At 41.1% G+C, this 20,482-nt stretch overlaps 1 protein-coding gene across 1 annotated transcript in view; it reads right to left on the bottom strand.

Annotated features, from left to right (window-relative positions):
- Positions 1–20,482, bottom strand: part of OC90 (otoconin 90) — an 80,781-nt gene that overhangs the window by 29,168 nt on the left and 31,131 nt on the right. Inside the window, exons 7-9 of the mRNA XM_040433831.1 lie at positions 10,444–10,482; positions 6,443–6,484; positions 5,759–5,791 (exon numbers count right to left, since the gene is read on the bottom strand). Of these exons, the coding sequence (XP_040289765.1) occupies positions 5,759–5,791; positions 6,443–6,484; positions 10,444–10,482 (114 nt within the window). The remainder of the gene's footprint in view (positions 1–5,758; positions 5,792–6,442; positions 6,485–10,443; positions 10,483–20,482) is intronic.

Genomic DNA, 20,482 nt, shown 5'->3' with positions numbered 1-20,482 from the left:
GGTGCAGTGTATGGCAGCATCAGGTGGGCGCACTGTATGGCAGCGTCAGATGGGCCCTGTGTATGGCAGTGTCAGGTGGGCGCACTGTATGGCAGCATAAGGTGGGCAGTGTGTGTGGGAGCATCAGGTGGCTGCTGTGTATAGCAATGTCAGTTGGACGCAGTGTATGGCAGCGTCAGGTGGGCGCTGTGTATGGCAGCAGTGGTCTTATGTTTAGTGTATGATGTTCGATAAATGTAAAATTGTCTAAATTTATTTCAGCATGGGAGACTAGAAATGGTTTCCCTGCAGAAATATCAGCCTCATAACGTTATGTGGGCCTATAATTTCTACTCCTCCCCTGCTAAAAATACTCCTCAAAATTGTTATGAGGAGTATTTTTACTTTTCTGGAAAAAATGTAGTGCGACCTCTGCTGTCAGCTGTAACATACAGCTGACAGTCTGCTTCAAACTGCAGACATAACCCCTTCCATGCCATGGTCCTTAGGGACTGCTGTATGGAAGGGGCTAACCATTTCTCTGCTGTGGCAGCGGCCCGATGCCGTCCCTCTCCCCCCCTTCCCCCGCCATGTAGGATGGCCGTCCTAACCTCCACACAAGCTGTCACCCCCCTCATCTTCACCAACAAGCCCCCCCTTCAGGATGGCCAGCGAGGCAACAAGCCCCTCACCCCCCCCCCCCCCCTTCAGTGCCCTACCCCATCGGACCTCTGGGGTTACCATGGCAACCGGACACCTTCACAGGCATCTGGCTTGCCATGGTATAGCTGAGCCTGATCAGGCTTACTGTGAATGACAATACACTGCAGTACACTATAATACAGTGTACTGCAGTGTATATAATAGTATACACTGGTAGTTCCAGCAGCCTATATGTAAGTGGCTGCTGGCTGTGCTGTGTAACAGGATGTGAGGGCGGGGCAGCAGAGCTGTGCTGTGTAACAGGATGTGGGGGCGGGGCAGCAGAGCTGTGCTGTGTAACAGGATGTGGGGCGGGGCAGCAGAGCTGTGCTGTGTAACAGGATGTGGGGGCGGGGCAGCAGAGCTGTGCTGTGTAACAGGATGTGTGGGCGGGGCAGCAGAGCTTGTGCTGTTTAACAGGATGTGGGGGCGGGGCAGCAGAGCTGTGCTGTGTAACAGGATGTGGGGGCGGGGCAGCAGAGCTCTGCTGGTGCATGTGAAATCAACAGCAACGCCCACAAAGCCTCATGATGCATCCCAACAGTGAGTGAATCTCATAGAAGAGAATTTCTGAGAGCATGTGAAGCAAAGCTGATACCAGTAAACAAACAAATGCACGTTTATTATGTGCTGCATTTTTAGTGCACAATGGTGTCCATAGCTTTTTAAGAGGTTTTCTGAGATTTTTCAACTGGATATAGGTCATTAGTAGAGATGAGTGAAGTATTGTAAAAGTCAATTCGGCTGCCTCGCCGATTTTTACACATTTCTTTGTAAGTAGTGGGTTCAATGACAGGGAGCGGAGGTTGCGCCGCCCCCCGTCATTGTACCCCTCAGATGCTGCATTCATACATGATTGAGACATCCAATAGCAATAATCCGGTGTAAACGTAAAAAAAAAAAATCATACTTACCTCATCCATTTGCTCACAATGGGCCGTCGGCGGCCATCTTGCTTGACGATCTGGTGGTGTGAGATGATGTCATCACGCTGGCTGGCGTGGTAACTTCATACATTACTTACATTCACACGGGATCTTCAAGCAAGATGGTGGTGGCCGGCCCATTACTAGAAAATGGATGAGGTAAGTATGATTTTTTTGTTTTTTGCACTGTGTCAGGTTAAATTGATTCGCTACCATGAAGCACTAGGAAATTCTGCTTTGCGGCGAATAGAAATTTATCCTGAAACTCAGATCGAAGTCCACTTTGTCATTAGTATCTGATCGGTGGGGGTACAGAACTTGGGACGACCTGACAATCAGGTCCGGGGTGCACCTAGCCTTTCTGCTGCCTGAGACGAAAACTGAAACGGCAAACCCCTTTGCTACAATGAAAGCGCTCATTGCCCATGGCCCTTCCGCTGCCCCCCTCTTGTCCCTACCTGGTGCTGCCTGAGGCGATCACCTCACCTGGCCTCATAGGTGGTGCAGCCCTGAATCAGGTGTTTGAGAGGCCTTGGCGCTTGCAGTAGCGTCATAGCCTTCTTGTGATGTCACATTCATTGGTCAAATGGCCTAGGCGCAGCTCAGCCCCATAGAAAATGTGCCTGGTGAGCAGAGAGAAGGCCGCAGCCTGCAAGTGCTGGTGACTTCTCAAACAGCGGATCGTCGGGGGATCCTAGATGTCAGACCTCCACTGATCAGATACTGATGACCTATCCAGAGGATAGGTCATCAGTATAAAAGTCAGAATACCCCTTTAAAGAGAGGCATCAGAAGACATTATTTATGGGACCCATGCACTGAAGCATACCACTAATGGTGCCATGTATTGGATGACTATGACCGCACTCCCATTGAGATCAATGGAACTTTATTGAAAGCTCCTCTTGACTCATTTAGTTGTCCACGAGTCATTGTAAAATGATGACATTACTGCAACTTGAATAGAATATGAATGTAGGAATATGGTGGCTCACTCCGTCAATAACTATGGATTGGGTGCTACTAAGCCTAATGACTCACCCAGTCATAAGGAATTGTAACAAAAAATAACTATAAAGACTGAGCACTCACCACCTGGACCTCACAGGGAAACAAATAAACCTGAGTAGTGATAACGCCTGAGTAATTTATTATTAAAAAATGCAGATAATACGACATGCAAATAATAATAATTAAAAACAATAAATATGATAAATACACAAAAGATTACAATAACTATGGTATAATATAGTCTAAAATGGTGACTGAGGTAGTAATAAATATTGACTGCGTTGATGGAATCACCGTTCAGATATGTAGCCGTATGTATCTTCTGATAGGATATATAAACATCAATATTGGATAATAATAATAATCGTAACTTATATCGCATATAATGTTCCCAACTCGATTGTTTATTATCGGTATGCTGGCAATGAAGAATTTCATTTCAACATGAACTATTCGATTTTGTCATTAATCGCCAAAAATATAGCATGCGATATTGATGCGATTTTTTGTCTCATAGGTGCGTTTTTTTCCCAGACGTGCGTTTTATTGCTCCTCACTGCTATACGTGCAAAGTGGATAAGTTCCATATTTTATATTTCGAAAATACTTTACTCCATCTTATTTAAATAGGCAAACATTTTTTTCAAAGACACCAACCACAAAATAATATTTGTATTATATAGCAACCTTGTGTATTTAGCTCAATTATTGATAACTATAATGAATAATGTTAGCAATAAAAATCTAATTATATAATACTAAATATATATACTAAAAATTATATAAAATATGCATAACAACAATTTTTTTTTTATATAATAAGAGAATTACAAAGTATTAAAGGCATACATAATAAGACATATATATATATATAAAATCAGTTTGAAGACCCAGTAGTTTGCATATTAGGGGCAACTGAACATCTGAAGTTAAATAAAGAGACACGATTGGTTTTGGGTAAAGTACTATTTCAAGCTAGACTCCTTATACTTAGGAAATGGGTAAATGAAGATCCCCTACAGTGGGACAGTGGCGAGAAGCAGTTGCTAATTTGATTAAAGTGGAACGAGTGACTGAGAGATATACTGAAAAAAACAGAAATATGAAAAAAATGTTTATACTAGGGCCGGATGTTTATGTCTTTTTTTTTTTTTTCAACTCGATTATACCTATGGGCCTAAATGCCGAATTTGAGCTTTTTGGCTTCCTTTGAGTTGGATCTTAGGGTGGGCGCCCTCCATCCGACTTTGGCCCAGAGGTGGTTTGTTTTTACCCACTCTGGTCCCCTTGGGTGGAGGGCTTCCACCCATTTTCCTTCTCAGCAATGAAGTTACAATCGGATATGAATTTGATTACTTACTCTACACCATATGTTAAGATTTTATATATATGTCTTATTATGTATGCCTTTAATACTTTGTAATTCTCTTATTATATTTTAAAAAATAGTTGTTATGCATATTTTATATAATTTTTTTGTATATATATTTAGTATTATATAATTAGATTTTTATTGATAACATTATTCATTATAGTTATCAATAATTGAGCTAAATACACAAGGTTGCTATATAATACAAATATTATTTTGTGGTTGGTGTCTTTGAAAAAAATGTTTGCTTATTTAAATAAGATGGAGTAAAGTATTTTCGAAATATAAAATATGGAACTTATCCACTTTGCACGTATAGCAGTGAGGAGCAATAAAACGCACGTTTGGGGAAAAAACGCACCTATGAGACAAAAAATCGCATCAATATCGCATGCTATATTTTTGGCGATTAATGACAAAATCGAATAGTTCATGTTGAAATGAAAACAATCATAAGAACATTTGTGCAGATTTTTATGTAACTATACATATTCCTAATTCGTTTTGAACATACCTCAAACTTTGAATATTCCATGTCTGAGTTTACTTTTAATTCGACTCCATTCCGGAATTTATGATGCACTGAATTTAACGAATGCTGTATATAACAAGGGATAGATCACTCTTGCGGGTCACCACCGAGGAAGGGGCCAGGAAAAGACCCCGAAACGCGTCTGGTTGTTTAGAGACCCGCACATCAGCTGATGGACAAATATTTATCCACTTACTCTGGATTTGGACCCTCATTCATTGGAGTCCACCACCATAGAAGCTCGATTTTTACCTGGCATATAAGGAACGCCGCGATTTAAATATTCGGTCCTGACAATCGGGAGACACCACTCGAATAACCCCCACGGTTGGAGACAGTCCGGAAGGCAACTGGAGACCGTATAGACCAGTGACCGTCTAATCGTTTGAGTTGTTCCAGCTGACAACTCGTAACCAGGTACCGCTGTATCCGACATTGTAAGCCACGTGGGACGCCACTGTGTGCGCAAGTCGTGCGGCAATACAATTACTCTACACTGGGAAGTGTGATCACAGTATATCAGTCAGCGAATTTATGTCAAACTTTTTATTGCCAACATATAATAATATATAATCGATCTGATAACAGTATATGGATTTTAGTGATGATCGCTATTATTACCATATATTATAATCAGCGATTTTATGCCAAATTCTTCATTGCCAGCATACCGATAATAAACAATCGAGTTGGGAACATTATATGCGATATAAGTTACGATTATTATTATTATCCAATATCGATGTTTATATATCCTAATAGAAGATACATACGGCTACATATCTGAACGGTGATTCCATCAATGCAGTCAATATTTATTACTACCTCAGTCACCATTTTAGACCATTTTAGATTATATTATACCATAGTTATTGTAATCTTTTGTGTATTTATCATATTTATGTGTATTCCTTGGGTGACCTAATCTAAAGCCTAACCAGCTTCTTTCACAGAAACCTCCAAGTGAGGTTGAAGCAGTACAGCGCCCTCTAGCAGCTGGAGGTGTCAATTGATCTCGCTGAATTGTCACTACTGGAATCACACGCCTTTTTGGTGTCTTCACCCTCCCCCATTTAGAAGCTCCACCAACTCACACAAAACCTTTTTGTAGTGTATTTATTGTTCCCTTTTGTTTTAGAGAATAGAATATAATATCACAATCCTCCCTAATTCCTCCCACCTTACACAAAGTCGATCTCATAATCATTTTATCTTGGTTTAGATTTACACACTTACTTGTGGGGGTGACATTCGATGGCTGAGAAGTGCCTGAAACACAACAATAAATTAAATATTGATTATTGAGCGAATAATTATTGTTAGATGGTTTCAGTCACATATAATGGTAATGATCAGTTAATTATTTCAAGGGGATCTCTGGGCCTGTACATAAAAAACCTATTTCCACTGACCTGTGGAGAGAAGACACTTTGAGCCGTACTTGCCCTAACGTTGGCCCACCGATTTACAATCCCAGCTGGGATCACGTGACCTCCGGACTGGCTGCAGCCAATCCCTCTGACTTGACGTGCTGCTCTTTCACCCTGGTCAGCTACATCTACAATATTGCTGCTGAACAGAAAGAAAGAGGAGCATGGCCAATTGCAGGACGTCAAAGAAAGAGTGTCGCGATTCCAGCCGGGATTGTGGAATCGGCGGAGCAATGGAAGGGTCAGTACGGCTCAAAGTGTCTTCTCCTAGCTGAAAGAAGCTTTTTCAGCGTGGGCCTGGAGAACCCCTTTAAAGGCGTTCTCGGTTGATTACATATATAAAGGTAGTTGATGTGACCACTGTATTTATGCATACCCTATAGAATATAGTCTCTACTTGCATACATACAACTTTTCTTGGGACCAAATCTTTATTTCTCTCATCCTGGAGAACACATTTCATGCTGTGGCTGAAAATAACAAGACTTACTCTGAGCTCCCAGCATTAAGTTGTCGAGCACATCACTGGGACCTGAAGCAGAAGAAAAAATATCATGGAATCCTGGGTGTATTATGTATGTATTTAAAGATGTCTGGTTTAGAAAACCCTATTTAAATACTCTATTAGAAATGTTTGCAGGTCCCCTGTTCAGAACCCTCATCTATTAGCCAGGGCAAAGAGTGTCACTCACTCTGGAGGACCTGACCGGTTCATACGATATAATGATAGCACATTGATTTCAAGGGGAACTATGTAATGCTTAATTTCTCCTGGGGTGGCGCTGCAGGTAAACTGAGGACTGCTGGGTCTTCTTGTAGATTAAAGAAGATTGCTTGTGGTCTCAGCTATGGAACATCCTATGATCAGTTCATTTTGAGGGACTGAACAAAAGCTTATGCCTCCTTTGAGGTATAGTGCTATCTACTGTCATATCTAAAGAACAGAGCAACATTTGGGTGGGAATTATTGTGCCGGAAAATGAATGAAATGGCATGTGCCAAATTATGACATTTTGATTCTGAGCAGCGCTCTTCTTGGGAAAAAAAATGTTTGGAAAAAAATCTGAGTAAAAAAACTGAAATTGCACATACACAATGACCAATAAAATAAAATTATTTTTTTTTTTCTGCATAGTGAACGTCATAACTTAAATTTTAAAAAATTCAAAAACTGCTGTTTTTTTTGTTTATTCGACCTTGCAAAGAGCACAATAAAAAGTGATCAGAAAGTTGTCTGTATGCATAAAATGGCACCAATGAAAACTGCAACTTGTCCCGAATAAAACATGTTCTCACACAGCCTAGTCAATGGAAAAATTTAAATGTTTGGGTCTTTGAATGCAGCAACAACAAAAAATAAATAAATAAAAATTTAATATAATATATGTAATTTATTTATTCATTTTTTGTTTGTTGCTGCATTCAAAGACCCAAACATTTACATTTTTCCATTGACTACGCTGTGTGAGAACATGTTTTTTTTTCGGGACTATATATACTTTGCAAAGATAGAAAAAAAAGCAAAAATTATGTAAATTTGACACTGGTGTAATTGTGAAGACTCTCAAAATAAAGTTATGTCAGTTATACTGCATGGTCAACGCCATAACTACAAAACCCAAAACTATAAAACTGCTATACAATACATGATATAGACCCCAAAATAGTGCCATTTAAAAACACAACTCATCCTGCAAAAAACAAGCCCCCATATAGTCGTGTCAATGGAAAAATAAAACTGTTATGGCTTTTGAAATGACGTCCTTAATGGTTGCTAAGGCCGCATTCACACCTGTGCTATGAACTCCGGCAGTCTGTTCTGGTGGAGGAGCAAACTGCCAGAGTTCACTGTATCCAGCATAGCCGCTTTCTGGCATATATGCCAACTTTCGGCCTGACAAAAAAATGCTACGTGTAGTATTTATTTTTTTCGGCTTAAAGCTGGCATATATGCTGGAAACAGTGACTGGAGCAGAGTACCACATTTCACAATGCAGATGTGAACCTGGCTTAACTTAACCTGGCGCACACAACTTTGCATAAATCAGTAGTACAAGACAACAATGAACTTTTTGATATGTCTTATCAGTGAGAAATGTTTAGTTCTCATGTTATCAGCCCACAGGAGGATCATATTGGATATGTCAATACAAGTCTATGGAGAAGGGTTGGGGGAGGAATGAGAAGGAGTACACACAGACAAGCAGATTGCTTTAGCTAGATGGGCTGAGATACAGTGGATATAAAAAGTCTACACACCCCTGTTAAAATGTCAGGTTTTTGTGATGTAAAAAAATGAGACAAAGATAAATCATTTCAGAACTTTTTCCACCTTTAATGTGACCTATAAACTGTACAACTCAATTTAAAAACAAACTGAAATCTTTTAGGTAGAGGGAAGAAAAAATATAAAAATAAAATAATATGGTTGCATAAGTGTGCACACCCTTAAACTAATACTTTGTTGAAGCAGCTTTTGATTTTATTACAGCACTCAGTCTTTTTGGGTATGAGTCTATCCGCATTGCACATTTTGACTTGGCAAGATTTGCCCACTCTTCTTTGCAAAAACACTCCAAATCTGTCAGATTGCGAGGGCATCACCTGTGCACAGCCCTCTTCAGATCACCCCACAGATTTTCAATCGGATTCAGGTCTGGGCTCTGGCTGGGCCATTCCAAAACTTTAATCTTCTTCTGGTGAAGCCATTCCTTTGTTGATTTGGATGTATGCTTTGGGTTGTTGTCATGCTGAAAGATGAAGTTCCTCTTCATGTTCAGCTTTCTAGCAGAAGCCTGAAGGTTTTATACCAATATTGACTGGTATTTGGAACTGTTCATAATCCCCTCTAGCTTAACTAAGGCCCCAGTTCCAGCTGAAGAAAAACAGCCCCTTGGCATGATGCTGCCACCACCATGCTTCACTGTGGGGATGGTGTTCTTTTGGTGATGTGCAGTGTTGTTTTTGGGCCAAACATATCTTTTGAAATTATGGCCAAAAAGTTCAACCTTGGTTTCATCAGACCATAACACCTTTTCCCACATGCTTTTGGGAGACTTCAGATGTGTTTTTGCAAAATGTAACCTGGCTTGGATGTTTTTCTTCGTAAGAAAAGGCTTTCGTCTTGCCACTCTACCCCATAGCCCAGACATATGAAGAATACGGGAGATTGCTGTCACATGTACCACACAGCCAGTACTTGCCAGATATTCCTGCAGCTTCTTTAATGTTGCTGTAGGCCTCTTGGTAGCCTCCCAGACCAGTTTTCTTCTCGTCTTTTCAGCAATTTTGAAGGGACGTCCAGTTCTTGGTAATGTCACTGTTGTGCCATGTTTCCTCCACTTGATGATGACTGTCTTCACTGTGTTCTATGGTATATCTAATGCCTTGGAAATTCTTTTGTACCCTTCTCCTGACTGATACCTTTTAACAATGAGATTTCTCTGATGCTTTGGAAGCTCTCTGTGGACCATGGCTTTTGCTGTGGGATGGGACTAGGAAAATTTCAGGAAAGACCAACTAGAGCAGCTCAACGTTTTTGGGGGTTAATCAGAGGCACTTTAAATGATGGCAGGTGTATACCGACTCCTATTTAACATGATTTTGAATGTGATTGCTTAATACTGAACACAGCTACATCCCCAGTTATAAGAGGGTGTGCACACTTATGCAACCACATTATTTTAGTTTTTTTTTTGTTTTCTTCCCTGCACCTAAAATATTTCAGTTTGTTTTTCAATTGAGTGGTACAGTTTATAGGTCACATTAAAGGTGGAAAAAGTTCTGAAATTATTTATCTTTGTCTCATTTTTTTAAAGCACAGAAACCTGACATTTTAACAGGGGTCTGTAGACTTTTTATATCCACTGTATGTGTGTTTATTCACAACTATACAGGTCAGTACTTCTCTGTAATGGCTTCCACGATCCTGGGGCTGCTTCTAAGGGAGTAAGAGAAGGTAAGGAAGCAGATTCTCCTCTACTTTCTGTGTGCATGGATGGGAGCTAGTCTCCACCCACCATGTTAGAGAGAACTGCAAACTGGGCATTCAGCAAGCACAGAGGAAAATTGCTAAAAAATGCCAGATAGAAGTCATATAGTGGTCAGAAATAGTGTTAGTCCTCAAACTGTACTGCAGATTAATGCAAAGTTTGTTGAAAGGTTAGTGATACTTTTAGTAGTTGAGCTCCACCTTATGCAGAAAATGGTGGCCAAAACTTATCAATAAGGAGCATGAGTTTTTGCAAACTTTCAAAAAGATGCTCATGACATGAGAATACTTGGCTCAACTCGCTACAGTAGACATGATGAACATCTATCTAATCAATTGTAGGAAAGGGTTAAACCTCACACGTGTCCTTTTTTAACGTGGTGTTTTCTATATGGAATAGTAGCGCTAGGGCACTGTTTTTAGGAAGAAAACAGCCATGTTTTTCTAGTCCTGGACAATTCTTTAAAAACAAAAGTAATAGAAAAGCTGCTTGATCTTACCTTCAGAGGTGGAGATCGCTGAATCTCTACTTGATGGATCTGTAAATATGGAGAGCAAACATACAAAAACATTCACAAAATCATCAATGATGTTACTCAAAGTGATCTCCACGGACTTGATTTCTTCTGCCCAGCGTTGGTATGGAGAATGTACAGTAAATGCTCATCTGCTCCATTTACTAGACTCTGATGATGTCTACTATGAGGCAGCACGGCAGCCCATGAGGATCATCACAGACTACTACTCCCCACTATGGATGACAAGAGTAGTCTGAAGCGATACCGTTAGGTGGCTCCATCATCATCAGTGTCATTCGCCATTCAGCTTCTAGCTGCTGGTGGAAATGCTTTGGAAATTGCATATCATGGCTGAAATCTACTATTTAGTCCCAGGCTTTTAATTGAGCATGAGTGCTGCCGCTTGGAGAGTCACTGTAGATGCATGGTCAGAAAAAAAGATCCATCAACAGCAAAAGTCGCTCAGTTATTTACTCTTGCCCAACCTTTTTGCTCCCCACACATCCACTGACTGTTCGCTTGCCTAATATCCAATTTTCCTGAAATAATCACTGTTATTCACCTCATCAGTTAGAAGCTACAGGATATACCCCCCTCCTTCAAAAATAAAGGGAGGGAGTGGTGGATTTTGGAATACCATATCGATAAAATAAGACGCTGGTGATAAGGGACAGTTCCCAAAAAACACAGGGCCAGATTTATCATTAGCTCAGGTCAGAATAATGGAGTGAAAAAGTCCCAAAAAAAGTCCCAAACGCTAAAACTGCGCACAAATTTGCAACTTTTTTCTGCTCTGCACTATGCTCGCCAGTTTTCTGAAAGTGGGCGTGTTTTCTTATGTAAATGAATCTCTAGACAGATTTACTATTGGGACTATTTAAAAAGTCGCAAAAAAGTCGCAATTTCACTCCAGTGAGGACCATGCTTATCTTATGAGACTTTTTAATAGAACATGCGACTTTTTCATAAAAACGTGCGACTTTTGTAAAGCTGCTTACTGACGGATAAACTGCTACCGTCAAACCACATTTATTACAGTCTTAAAGGGCCGATCATAAATCTGACTTGGCTAAAACTGACTTTAGCCATATGTGAAAGTGGAGTGAGCTGTCAGAGGAATGATAAATCTGGCCCACAGTATTTTCTACAAATGCACTAAATGAGAATTCCATACATTTCCATCACTGTTACTGTATATTTCTATAACATTGAATTGACAAAGCCTCCATCATCCGGCCTGAGGCCAATTTCATATGGACAGTATATGGCTACATTTTATGTACAACGTCTGGATTCTGGAAATCTGACATAGAACCTAATGATGATCCACGTACTGTCCAGTGAAACTGTAGGGGTCCAGCTATGATATAGACCCCAAAATGTGTCAGCATTAGGACATGTCTCCTCACCAATTAATTATACGAGAAAAAACGCTTTTTACCTTCCATTTTCGGTGTTCCTTCTGGTCTATATAATCCAGCTGGAAGAAAAATATTCAATTACACTTTTTATAATAACTGATCCGGTCGTCAGTGAACCTGTTTCCTGCTAAGAGGTTGTACAAACCGAACAGTTTTAATAATTACTTTTTGTTAATTCACAAGATGATTATTTCCTCTCTCTATAAATCTTGTCTGTCTCTGATCCTCTCCCTTCCTCTTTACTTATTTCTTTGTCTCTCCCTCAGTCTCCACCATTCTCCCTCTCTTCCTTCTTTGTAGTTTTCCCCATCTCACTTTTTGTCTCCTACTTCCTTCTTTCTCTCCCTCCATCTCTTTTTTTCTTTTATGTCTCTTTCTCTTCCTCCCCTTCTCTTTCCTTTCCTCCCTTTCTGTTTCCTTTCCTCCCCTTCTCTCTCCTTTCCTCTCTTTCTCTTCCCTTTCCTCCCCTTCTCTTTCCTTTCCTCTCTTTCTCTTCCATTTCCTCCCCTTCTCTTTCCTTTCCTCCCTTCTCTTTCCTTACCTCTCCTTCTTTTTCCTTTCCTCTCTTTCTCTTCCCTTTCCTCCCCTTCTCTTTCCTTTCCTCTCTTTCTCTTCCCTTTCCTCCCCTTCTCTTTCCTTTCCTCCCTTCTCTTTCCTTTCCTCCCTTCTCTTTCCTTACCTCTCCTTCTTTTTCCTTTCTAACTTCTGTCTTCATTTTTCATATTTCCTTTTATTTTCTTCCATCTCTGTCTTCATCCATTTTCCCACCCTCCTTCCACATCTATCTCTGTCTTTTTTCTCTTCCTCATTCTTCTTTTCCTGTCTCTCTTTTTTCCTTTTCTCATTTTTTCTCCAACTTCCTTCTTTCTCTTACTCCATCTCCCTACCTCCTCTCCTTCTCTCTGCCACTCCCTTCCTTGTCTTCCTCCAACTCTCTCTTCCTTCTATCTCTCTTCCTCCTTCTCTCTTTCTTTCTCCCACACATTTCTTTGTCTTCCTTCATCTCTTTCTTTTTCTCTCTCTTCCCCCTTCTCCCTTTCTCTTTGTCATTTCATTCTTTCCCTTCCCCTCTCTCCTTTCTTCTTTTTATTCCTTTTTCCAACATTCTATTTTCCCTTCCTCATTTATCTCTTCCTTTTTTCTCCTCCACCTTCTCATTCTCCCTTCGCTTTCTTCCTTCTTTTCCCTCTCTTCTTCTTCTCTTTCTTTCCCTTTCACGTTTTTTTCTCCCTCTTCTTCCTCTCACTCTTTCTCTTCTTTGGATGGATTTGCTATTTAATTTACATAGGTAACAACTCACTAGATAACTGATACTAGCGGACCACATATAACCAAATCCAGTAAAAGAGACCTTCATTTTAAAAGCCATCATTTTCGGAGTGGTGGGAAGAAAGGTTTATGGTAGAATTTTTTTCTTCAAATGTCAGACATATATAATGTCAAATTATTGTTGTAAAAGGTTTGATATGCAGCTTAACCCACATGCGTCAACCAACCATACGTGACCCCCAAATGTGTAACATATACAGTATATAGGGGAGAAAACCTCCGGAATATGACCTCCAATAGAGAATACCATGATGGTTTCTGTCTGATTCCATATGGCATTGAAGGCATGAGGTACAGTAGGGATCCATAGAATTCTATAGGTGTCATGTTATGGCTCCATACTTCAAGGTTGTTTGCAGCTGTAATGCAACTTAAGAAATCATACATTCTTGTTCTCTCCTTGATGTTAAGTTGAAAGTTAAAATAAAAAAAAGATTTCCATTCTTTGAAAGATACCTTTTTCCTCCTAAGTTTTTTCTTCCTTTTTTCCCTGATACACTTGATACTTCACAAAAATAACCCTTTTTATACTTCACAAAAAGAACCCTTCTTATGTTTTTGATATCAGTGTCTTATCTTGAAAGTCTGCTCTGTGCCTTGGGGTTCAGCGCTGTGTAACATTTAAGAAAATGCTTCGGGGCGAGAGGAGAGTTCACTAAAAATGTTATCGACCTTGAGGTGACTTTAACAATCTGGCTACTACACAACTACTTGCAAATTTTGCCTCCTGATCTCTAGGTGATGAACTGAATGCTCCGAGTTGTGTAGCACCCTGAGGTTAAAAAGAGATGTGCACAATGTATGCAGCTACTTGGATCACAGTAAACTCCTAGAATATTGTAACAAACCTGATGCCAAGATACTCAAGAACCTACAAAACTCCAACAATGGGCTCTCCTCGGTATCCAGGTGAATGGGGATACACTAATACCAGCCAGCCCATGAACACACTGTTACTGGGGAAGAAGACTCTTTTTTTGCAATTCTGGATTACTACTACACAATTTTCAGATAAATTAACTAATAATTGTCTAGAGCCCAACTTAATAAAAAACAGAAATGATGGTGTTTTGAACCTATGGACAACCATCATTTATTGGCAGTGTGAGCAAAACCAAATGAAAGTTTCTTCCTTCTTATTATCTCTCTTTCTCTTCTCTTTTCCTCCTCTCCCTCCTCTTTCCTTTCTCCTTTTTTTGCTCCTCTTGCTTTCTCTGTTTCTCTCTTTTGCTCTTCTCACCATTCCTACTCATCTCCCTCATATTTCTTGTATGTATTCTTCCCTTTTTCTGTTTCTTTTCTTTCTTTTCTCCTTTTTAGTCTTTTCAGCTTTTGTTCTTTTTCTTCTTTTTGCTTTTATCATCCACCTTCTGCTTTTCCCTTTCTTCCTTGCTTTGCGATCTCCTCCCTTCTTTTCCTCTTTTTTCTCCCTCTGTTGGTTTCTTACTTTCTCTTAACGCTTTCTCCCCTCTCTTCATTCTTCTCTCTCATCTTCCTTCTTTCTCTTCCTCCTCCTCCTCTCTCTTTATCCTTCACTGTATGTCTTCTCTATATTTTTTCGTTCTCTGTCTTCTTCCTTTCTTGCTCTTTCACTCTCTTCCTCCTTCTGACTTCCCATCCATCTCTCTCCTTCCTCTTTTTCTCTTTTATCTGTCTTCATTCTACTCCTTTCTATCTTCCGTCTTCCTTTCTAACTCGTCCTTCTCCTCCTCTCATTCTTCTTTCTTATTTCTTATGTTTCCTCCTTCTCTTCCTTTCAGTGTTTCCCTCCTCCTCTCTCACATCCTCCTCATGTCCCTCAAACTCCTCCTTTTGTCTCTCTTTGTCCTTTTCTTCCCTTTCTTTCTTTGCTCTCTTCTTACATAGTAACACAGTATATAAAGCCGAACAGACCAGTTCGGCCTTTTATCCTGCAAGTTGATCCAGAGGAAGGAAAAAAAAACTGTCATGCCCAGTCATAGCTATCATCCAGCCATGTCTCAGTTATTCCCACTGTCATAGCTATCATCCAGCCATGTCTCAGTTATTCCCACTATGTCATAGTTCTCCTCACACATCACTAATTCCAGTTCCCCAGTTTTATTAGTCAGGCTTCTGGCATTAGTATACATACATTTGAGAGGTTTATGTATATTTTTTACCCTACACCTTTCCTTCTGAACTGTTCTAGTCCCTCCTTCCATTCCTCCCCCAGTCCCACTACCTTGCCCCCGGTCTCTATCTGCACTATCTTCCCATCCTGTAATGTAATTACCCTCCCCCCAGTCCCTAGTTTAAACACTCCTCCAACCTTTTAGCCATCTTTCCCCCCAACACAAATGCCCCTTCCCCATTGAGGTGAAGCCCATCCCTACTATAGAGCCTGTAGCCAAGAGAAAGAAGTCGGCCCAGTTCCCTAGGAACCCAAACTTCTCCTTCCTACACCAGTTCTTGAGCCACTTGTTAACCTCCCTAATCTCCTGCTGCCTTTCTTGTGTGGCTCGTGGTACAGGTAGTATATCGGAAAACACTACCTTTGAGGTCCTTGCCCTAAGCTTGTGACCTAAATCTCTCCACCTACCTCTAACTTTGTCATTGGTTCCGATATGGACCATGACCGCTGGATCTTCTCCAGCCCCTCCCAGTAATCTATCAACACGATCCGCGATGTGTCGAACTCGAGCGCCAGAAAGACAACACACCGTTCGACGATCCCGGTCTTTGTGACAGATCACCCTATCTGTACCCCTAATAATTGAGACTCTGTCTTATTCTCCTCCTCTCTTCTTCCTCAACTCTCTTCCTCCTCCTCTTTCTTACTCCTATTCTTTCTCTTTTTTTCCTCCTTTCTTTTTCTCCTCCTCTTTCTTTTTCCTTTTCTCTCTTCATGCTCCTCCTCTCTTCCTCCTTCTCTCTTCTTTTCCTCTTCCTCTCTTTTCAATCTCTCTCTTCACCCTCTTCTTTTCCTACTCCTCTCTCACTTTGTCTCTCTTCCACCTCTATCTTCCTCTCCTTTCCTCCTCCTCTCTTCCTCCTTCTCTCTTCTTCCTTCTCTCTTCTTTTCCTCTTCCTCTCTTTTCTCTTACTCTTCACTCTCTTCTTTCCTTACTCCTCTCTCTTCTTCTTCCTCTCTATTCCTCCTCCTCTCTTTTCCCTTTTCTCTCTCTACCACCTCTATCTTCCTCTCTCTACAAACATCTATAAAAGTAATAATCTTCTTCTCTTTACAATCTGACACAGCTCCTGCATCTGTCTATTATTTGACTTAGTGAAGGATAAAAAACAGTCTAAAAATACCACAAGCAGCTAGAAATACCCCCTCCCTGTAGTCACCTGCTCAGTGCGTTGTGTTGTTTTATATCCCCTTTCTTTCAGAGGCATTTTGCCTGATTTATGGCAATGAGTGAGAAGTCACACAAGCCTCATAGCAGCCATTACATTGGATTTCATCAATTTTATGAACTCGAGCTTTATGAGGCATGAAAACAACTGTGCAGCTGTGATGTGACTGCAATGACAACACAGACGTGTGCAATCACAAATCAGTGCCAGGAGGAGAAGCTTTTATCACCTCTGTATAATCACATAATCCGGGCCACGAGGCCTCCGGAAACGTGGGGCGAAATCCCTCACACATCAATAATGGCAGAACCTGCAATATAACCCCTGAAGGTACATTTATAATGCGGTGCGACCCTTCTACTCAGCTCACTGACACATCCTGCTACATTGTTACGCTATGTGTGTATTAGACATTGTATCACCTTATATGCACTTTGTTTCTTTAGTTTCTATGTGCAAACATTTCATTTTAGATGTGAACTCTAATAATAACCGTTGTGGGTGTACTGATCATATTGCCACCATTCCTCCCTGTGCTGTGTGTATTTAATCATGTTTTCATCATGTCCGTTTAATAAAGATGGCATTTATATTACACATCCTAGTGGAGTCTCTATCTATATCTATATCTATCACAGTATTTATTTGTCCAGCTCAGATTCATTATCATATATCACATTATCATCATTTGCATCCACAACTATTTCCTTTAATTTCTTTAAAGTTACATTTTATATTTCACAAACATTAAGATATAGAGAAGATTTTTACCCTCGGATGGCTCCATCATGGCAGGTGTATCGGTAGGAGAAGGAGAGCCTTAAAGGAAAAAATCAATTGTTAGTATTAAAGGGAGGTGTGCAGGGGTGTAAGGAGAAAGTGCCGGACCCCGTATCAAACATTTGATTGGGGTCCACAAGCCTTTCCCCGCTCATGTCAGGCTACATTCACACAACGTTTTTAGAACTACTTGAAGTTATTCGGACTATTCACTTTTTAAACAGCCAGTGAATATCGGCATAAAAAAAAGACGTTTGTCCTATTTTTGGTTGTTTTCACAGCCAGATGGACCCCATTGAAAGGAGGGTACCCATCCCTGGTTAAAATGGGTAGACTTGGTCTTTCAGGGGTTAAATTAAAATAATAATAAGAAAACTCACTTCATCCACTTGTACGTGCAGGGACACTCGCTCCTCACTGGATGCAGCAAGACCTGACACTCCCAGGATGATGACATCATCACGCTGGGAGCGTAGGTCCTTTCCTGCTGCATCCAGTGAAGAGCGAGTGTCCCTGCACGTGCAAGTGGATGAAGTGAGGATTATTATCTTTTTTTTTTTTTTTTACAAAAGCAGAATGGGGGCCAAAGGGGGAAATACTGGGGCCACTAATGGGGGCATTTATAATACTGGGGGCTACAAAGGGGGGCATTCATAATGCTGGGGACCACTAATGTGGGCCTTCATAATGCTGGGGACCACTAAGGGGAGCATTCTTAAAGCTGAGGGCCACTAAGGAGGGCATTCATAATATTGGAGGCCACTAATGGGGGCATTAATAATACTGGGGGCTACAAAGGGGGCATTCATAATACTGGGGACCACTAAGGGGAGCATTCATAATACTGGGGGGCATTCATAATACTGGGGTCTACAAAGGGGGCATTCATAATACTGGGAACCACTAATGGGGCATTCACAATACTGTGGGCTACAAAGGGGGCATTCATAATACTGGGGGGCCACTAAGAGGGGCATTCATAATACTGGGGGGCCACTAAGAGGGGCATTCATAATACTGGGGAATACTAATGGGGGCATTTGTAATACTGGGGGCCACTAATGGGAGCATTCTTAAAGCTGGGAGCCACTAAGGGGGGCATTTTTAATGCTGGGGGCCGCTAAGGGGGGCATTCATAAAACTGGGGGCCACTAATGGGGGCATTCATAATACTGGGGGCCTCTAAGGGGCCATTCATAATACTGGGGGCACTATGGGAGGGGAGGATTTGATGTCCAGGGGGCACTATGGGGGACATTATGTAGGCGGAGGGCACTGCAGGGGTTGGGATTTAAAAAATGAATTAGTCTGCTTTTGAAGGCCATTTTTAAAACAAGTAGAAAATGCCTGCAAAAATGGTTGAAAAATTACCACGAAAAACTGACGGTGTGCCAATTTTTCATGGCCACGTCTTTTGAATGCCTGAATGTGGCCTTAGGGTGTGGGTGCACCAGTTGTATGATGTGCAAAAGCACACATGTTGTATGAAACCCCCAAGCATGACCTGACATAAGATGAGAGTATGCTGGGATGATAGTACCACACATCTACATCAATGATAAATGCTGGATCAAATGCCAGACCTGACACATAAGTGGAGACTCAAGACCAGGCCCCAAAATTAAAAATATCCCAGATCAGATCACTAGAAAAAATTCAGGCTCAAAACCAGACCTCAAAATTAAATCAGACTTCCAGATCAGACCTAAATAAAAGTCCTGATCAGATCCCTCTACCTTCCCCCGCTTACCTTCCCCTCCACTGGTTTCACTTCTGTCCCCTACAGCACGAGGTCCTTACGAGGTCCGTAACTGTGACCGCTATAGATACCCTCAGAGAATTGCTACTCCCTTCAGAACAACCCCACTTCCAATTGTAGACCCATTGGCCCTCATATGGTATCACCAAAGAAAACATTCATATGAACAGATGACCACGTAGCGGATGACCTCCATGTCATCCAGTGCAGGAGATGCTCTTTGCATGGTGATAGAAGGGGTCAAGAGCATCCATATAATATCCATATGCCAAAATATTGAAAGATCACGGACATGGTAGAATGATTTATCAATAGGTTGCTGCCCCCCCTACAGTTGAGAAATTGGCCAATCATAAAACTTTGGATGTCGTTCTAAGATATTTCTTCTTTCTAAAATCTGATCTATTTTCCCAAATTTGATGCTGCCCCCCCCTCCTCAATAACAGTGTGGTCCAAGTGTTAAAACTTACGAAACCCCTTGAACTACATCTACTTACCGACCAGGAGGCCACTTTATTATTCTCTGAGAACTGTGACCACTCATTGTCTTACCTATTAAGGTCACCAACAAGATCCGTTAAAACCTCAGCCTGTGGAAATTCTAATATTTGACGATATTACTCAGAATGGGATTCTGAGTTTCCAGTTGAATTTTTGCAAGAACTTTTTTGACAGGAAAATGTATTATTATTGTGACTTGATACTGGGGAATTGTTCATCTCCTATAAAATTTTCTAAAAATTTATTGAGCCAAAGAATATAATGGCAGGTGATTATACTCTTTAGTAGGGATGAGCGAACCCGAACTGTATAGTTCGGGTTCGTACCGAATTTTGGGGTGTTTGTGACACGGACCCAAACCCGAACATTTTCGTAAAAGTCCGGGTTCGGGTTCGGTGTTCGGCGCTTTCTTGGCGCTTTTTGAAAGGCTGCAAAGCAGCCAATCAACAAGCGTCATACTACTTGCCCCAAGAGGCCATCACAGCCATGACTACTATTGGCATGGCTGTGATTGGCCAGTGCAGCATGTGATCCAGCCTCTATTTAAGCTGGAGTCACGTAGCGCTGCACGTCACTCTGCTCTGATCAGTGTAGGGATAGGATGCAGCTGCTGCTGTTAGGGCGAGATTAGGCAGGGATTTATTTACTGAAGTGATCGATATACAGCTGTGTATCATACAACCTCTGCTATTCAATTGCTCACTGTTTTAAGGCTGCCCAGAGCGTTTTTCAGTCACTTTTTTCTGGGGTGATCGGCGGCCATTTCTAACCATCAATAGTGTTTTGTTTTTTTTGCTATATCCTACATCAGGGGCTTGGCTGTGCTTGCTATTTTATTGAGGGGTAAAATACAATTGCCAAAATAGCAGTACCCTAAATCTGGTGTTTCAGCTGTGGCTAGCCAATTGTA

The sequence above is a fragment of the Bufo bufo genome, chromosome 5 (genome assembly GCF_905171765.1).
Source record: "Bufo bufo chromosome 5, aBufBuf1.1, whole genome shotgun sequence".
NCBI classification, from domain to species: Eukaryota; Metazoa; Chordata; class Amphibia; order Anura; family Bufonidae; genus Bufo; species Bufo bufo.
This window is presented reverse-complemented; position numbering and strand designations above follow the sequence as displayed.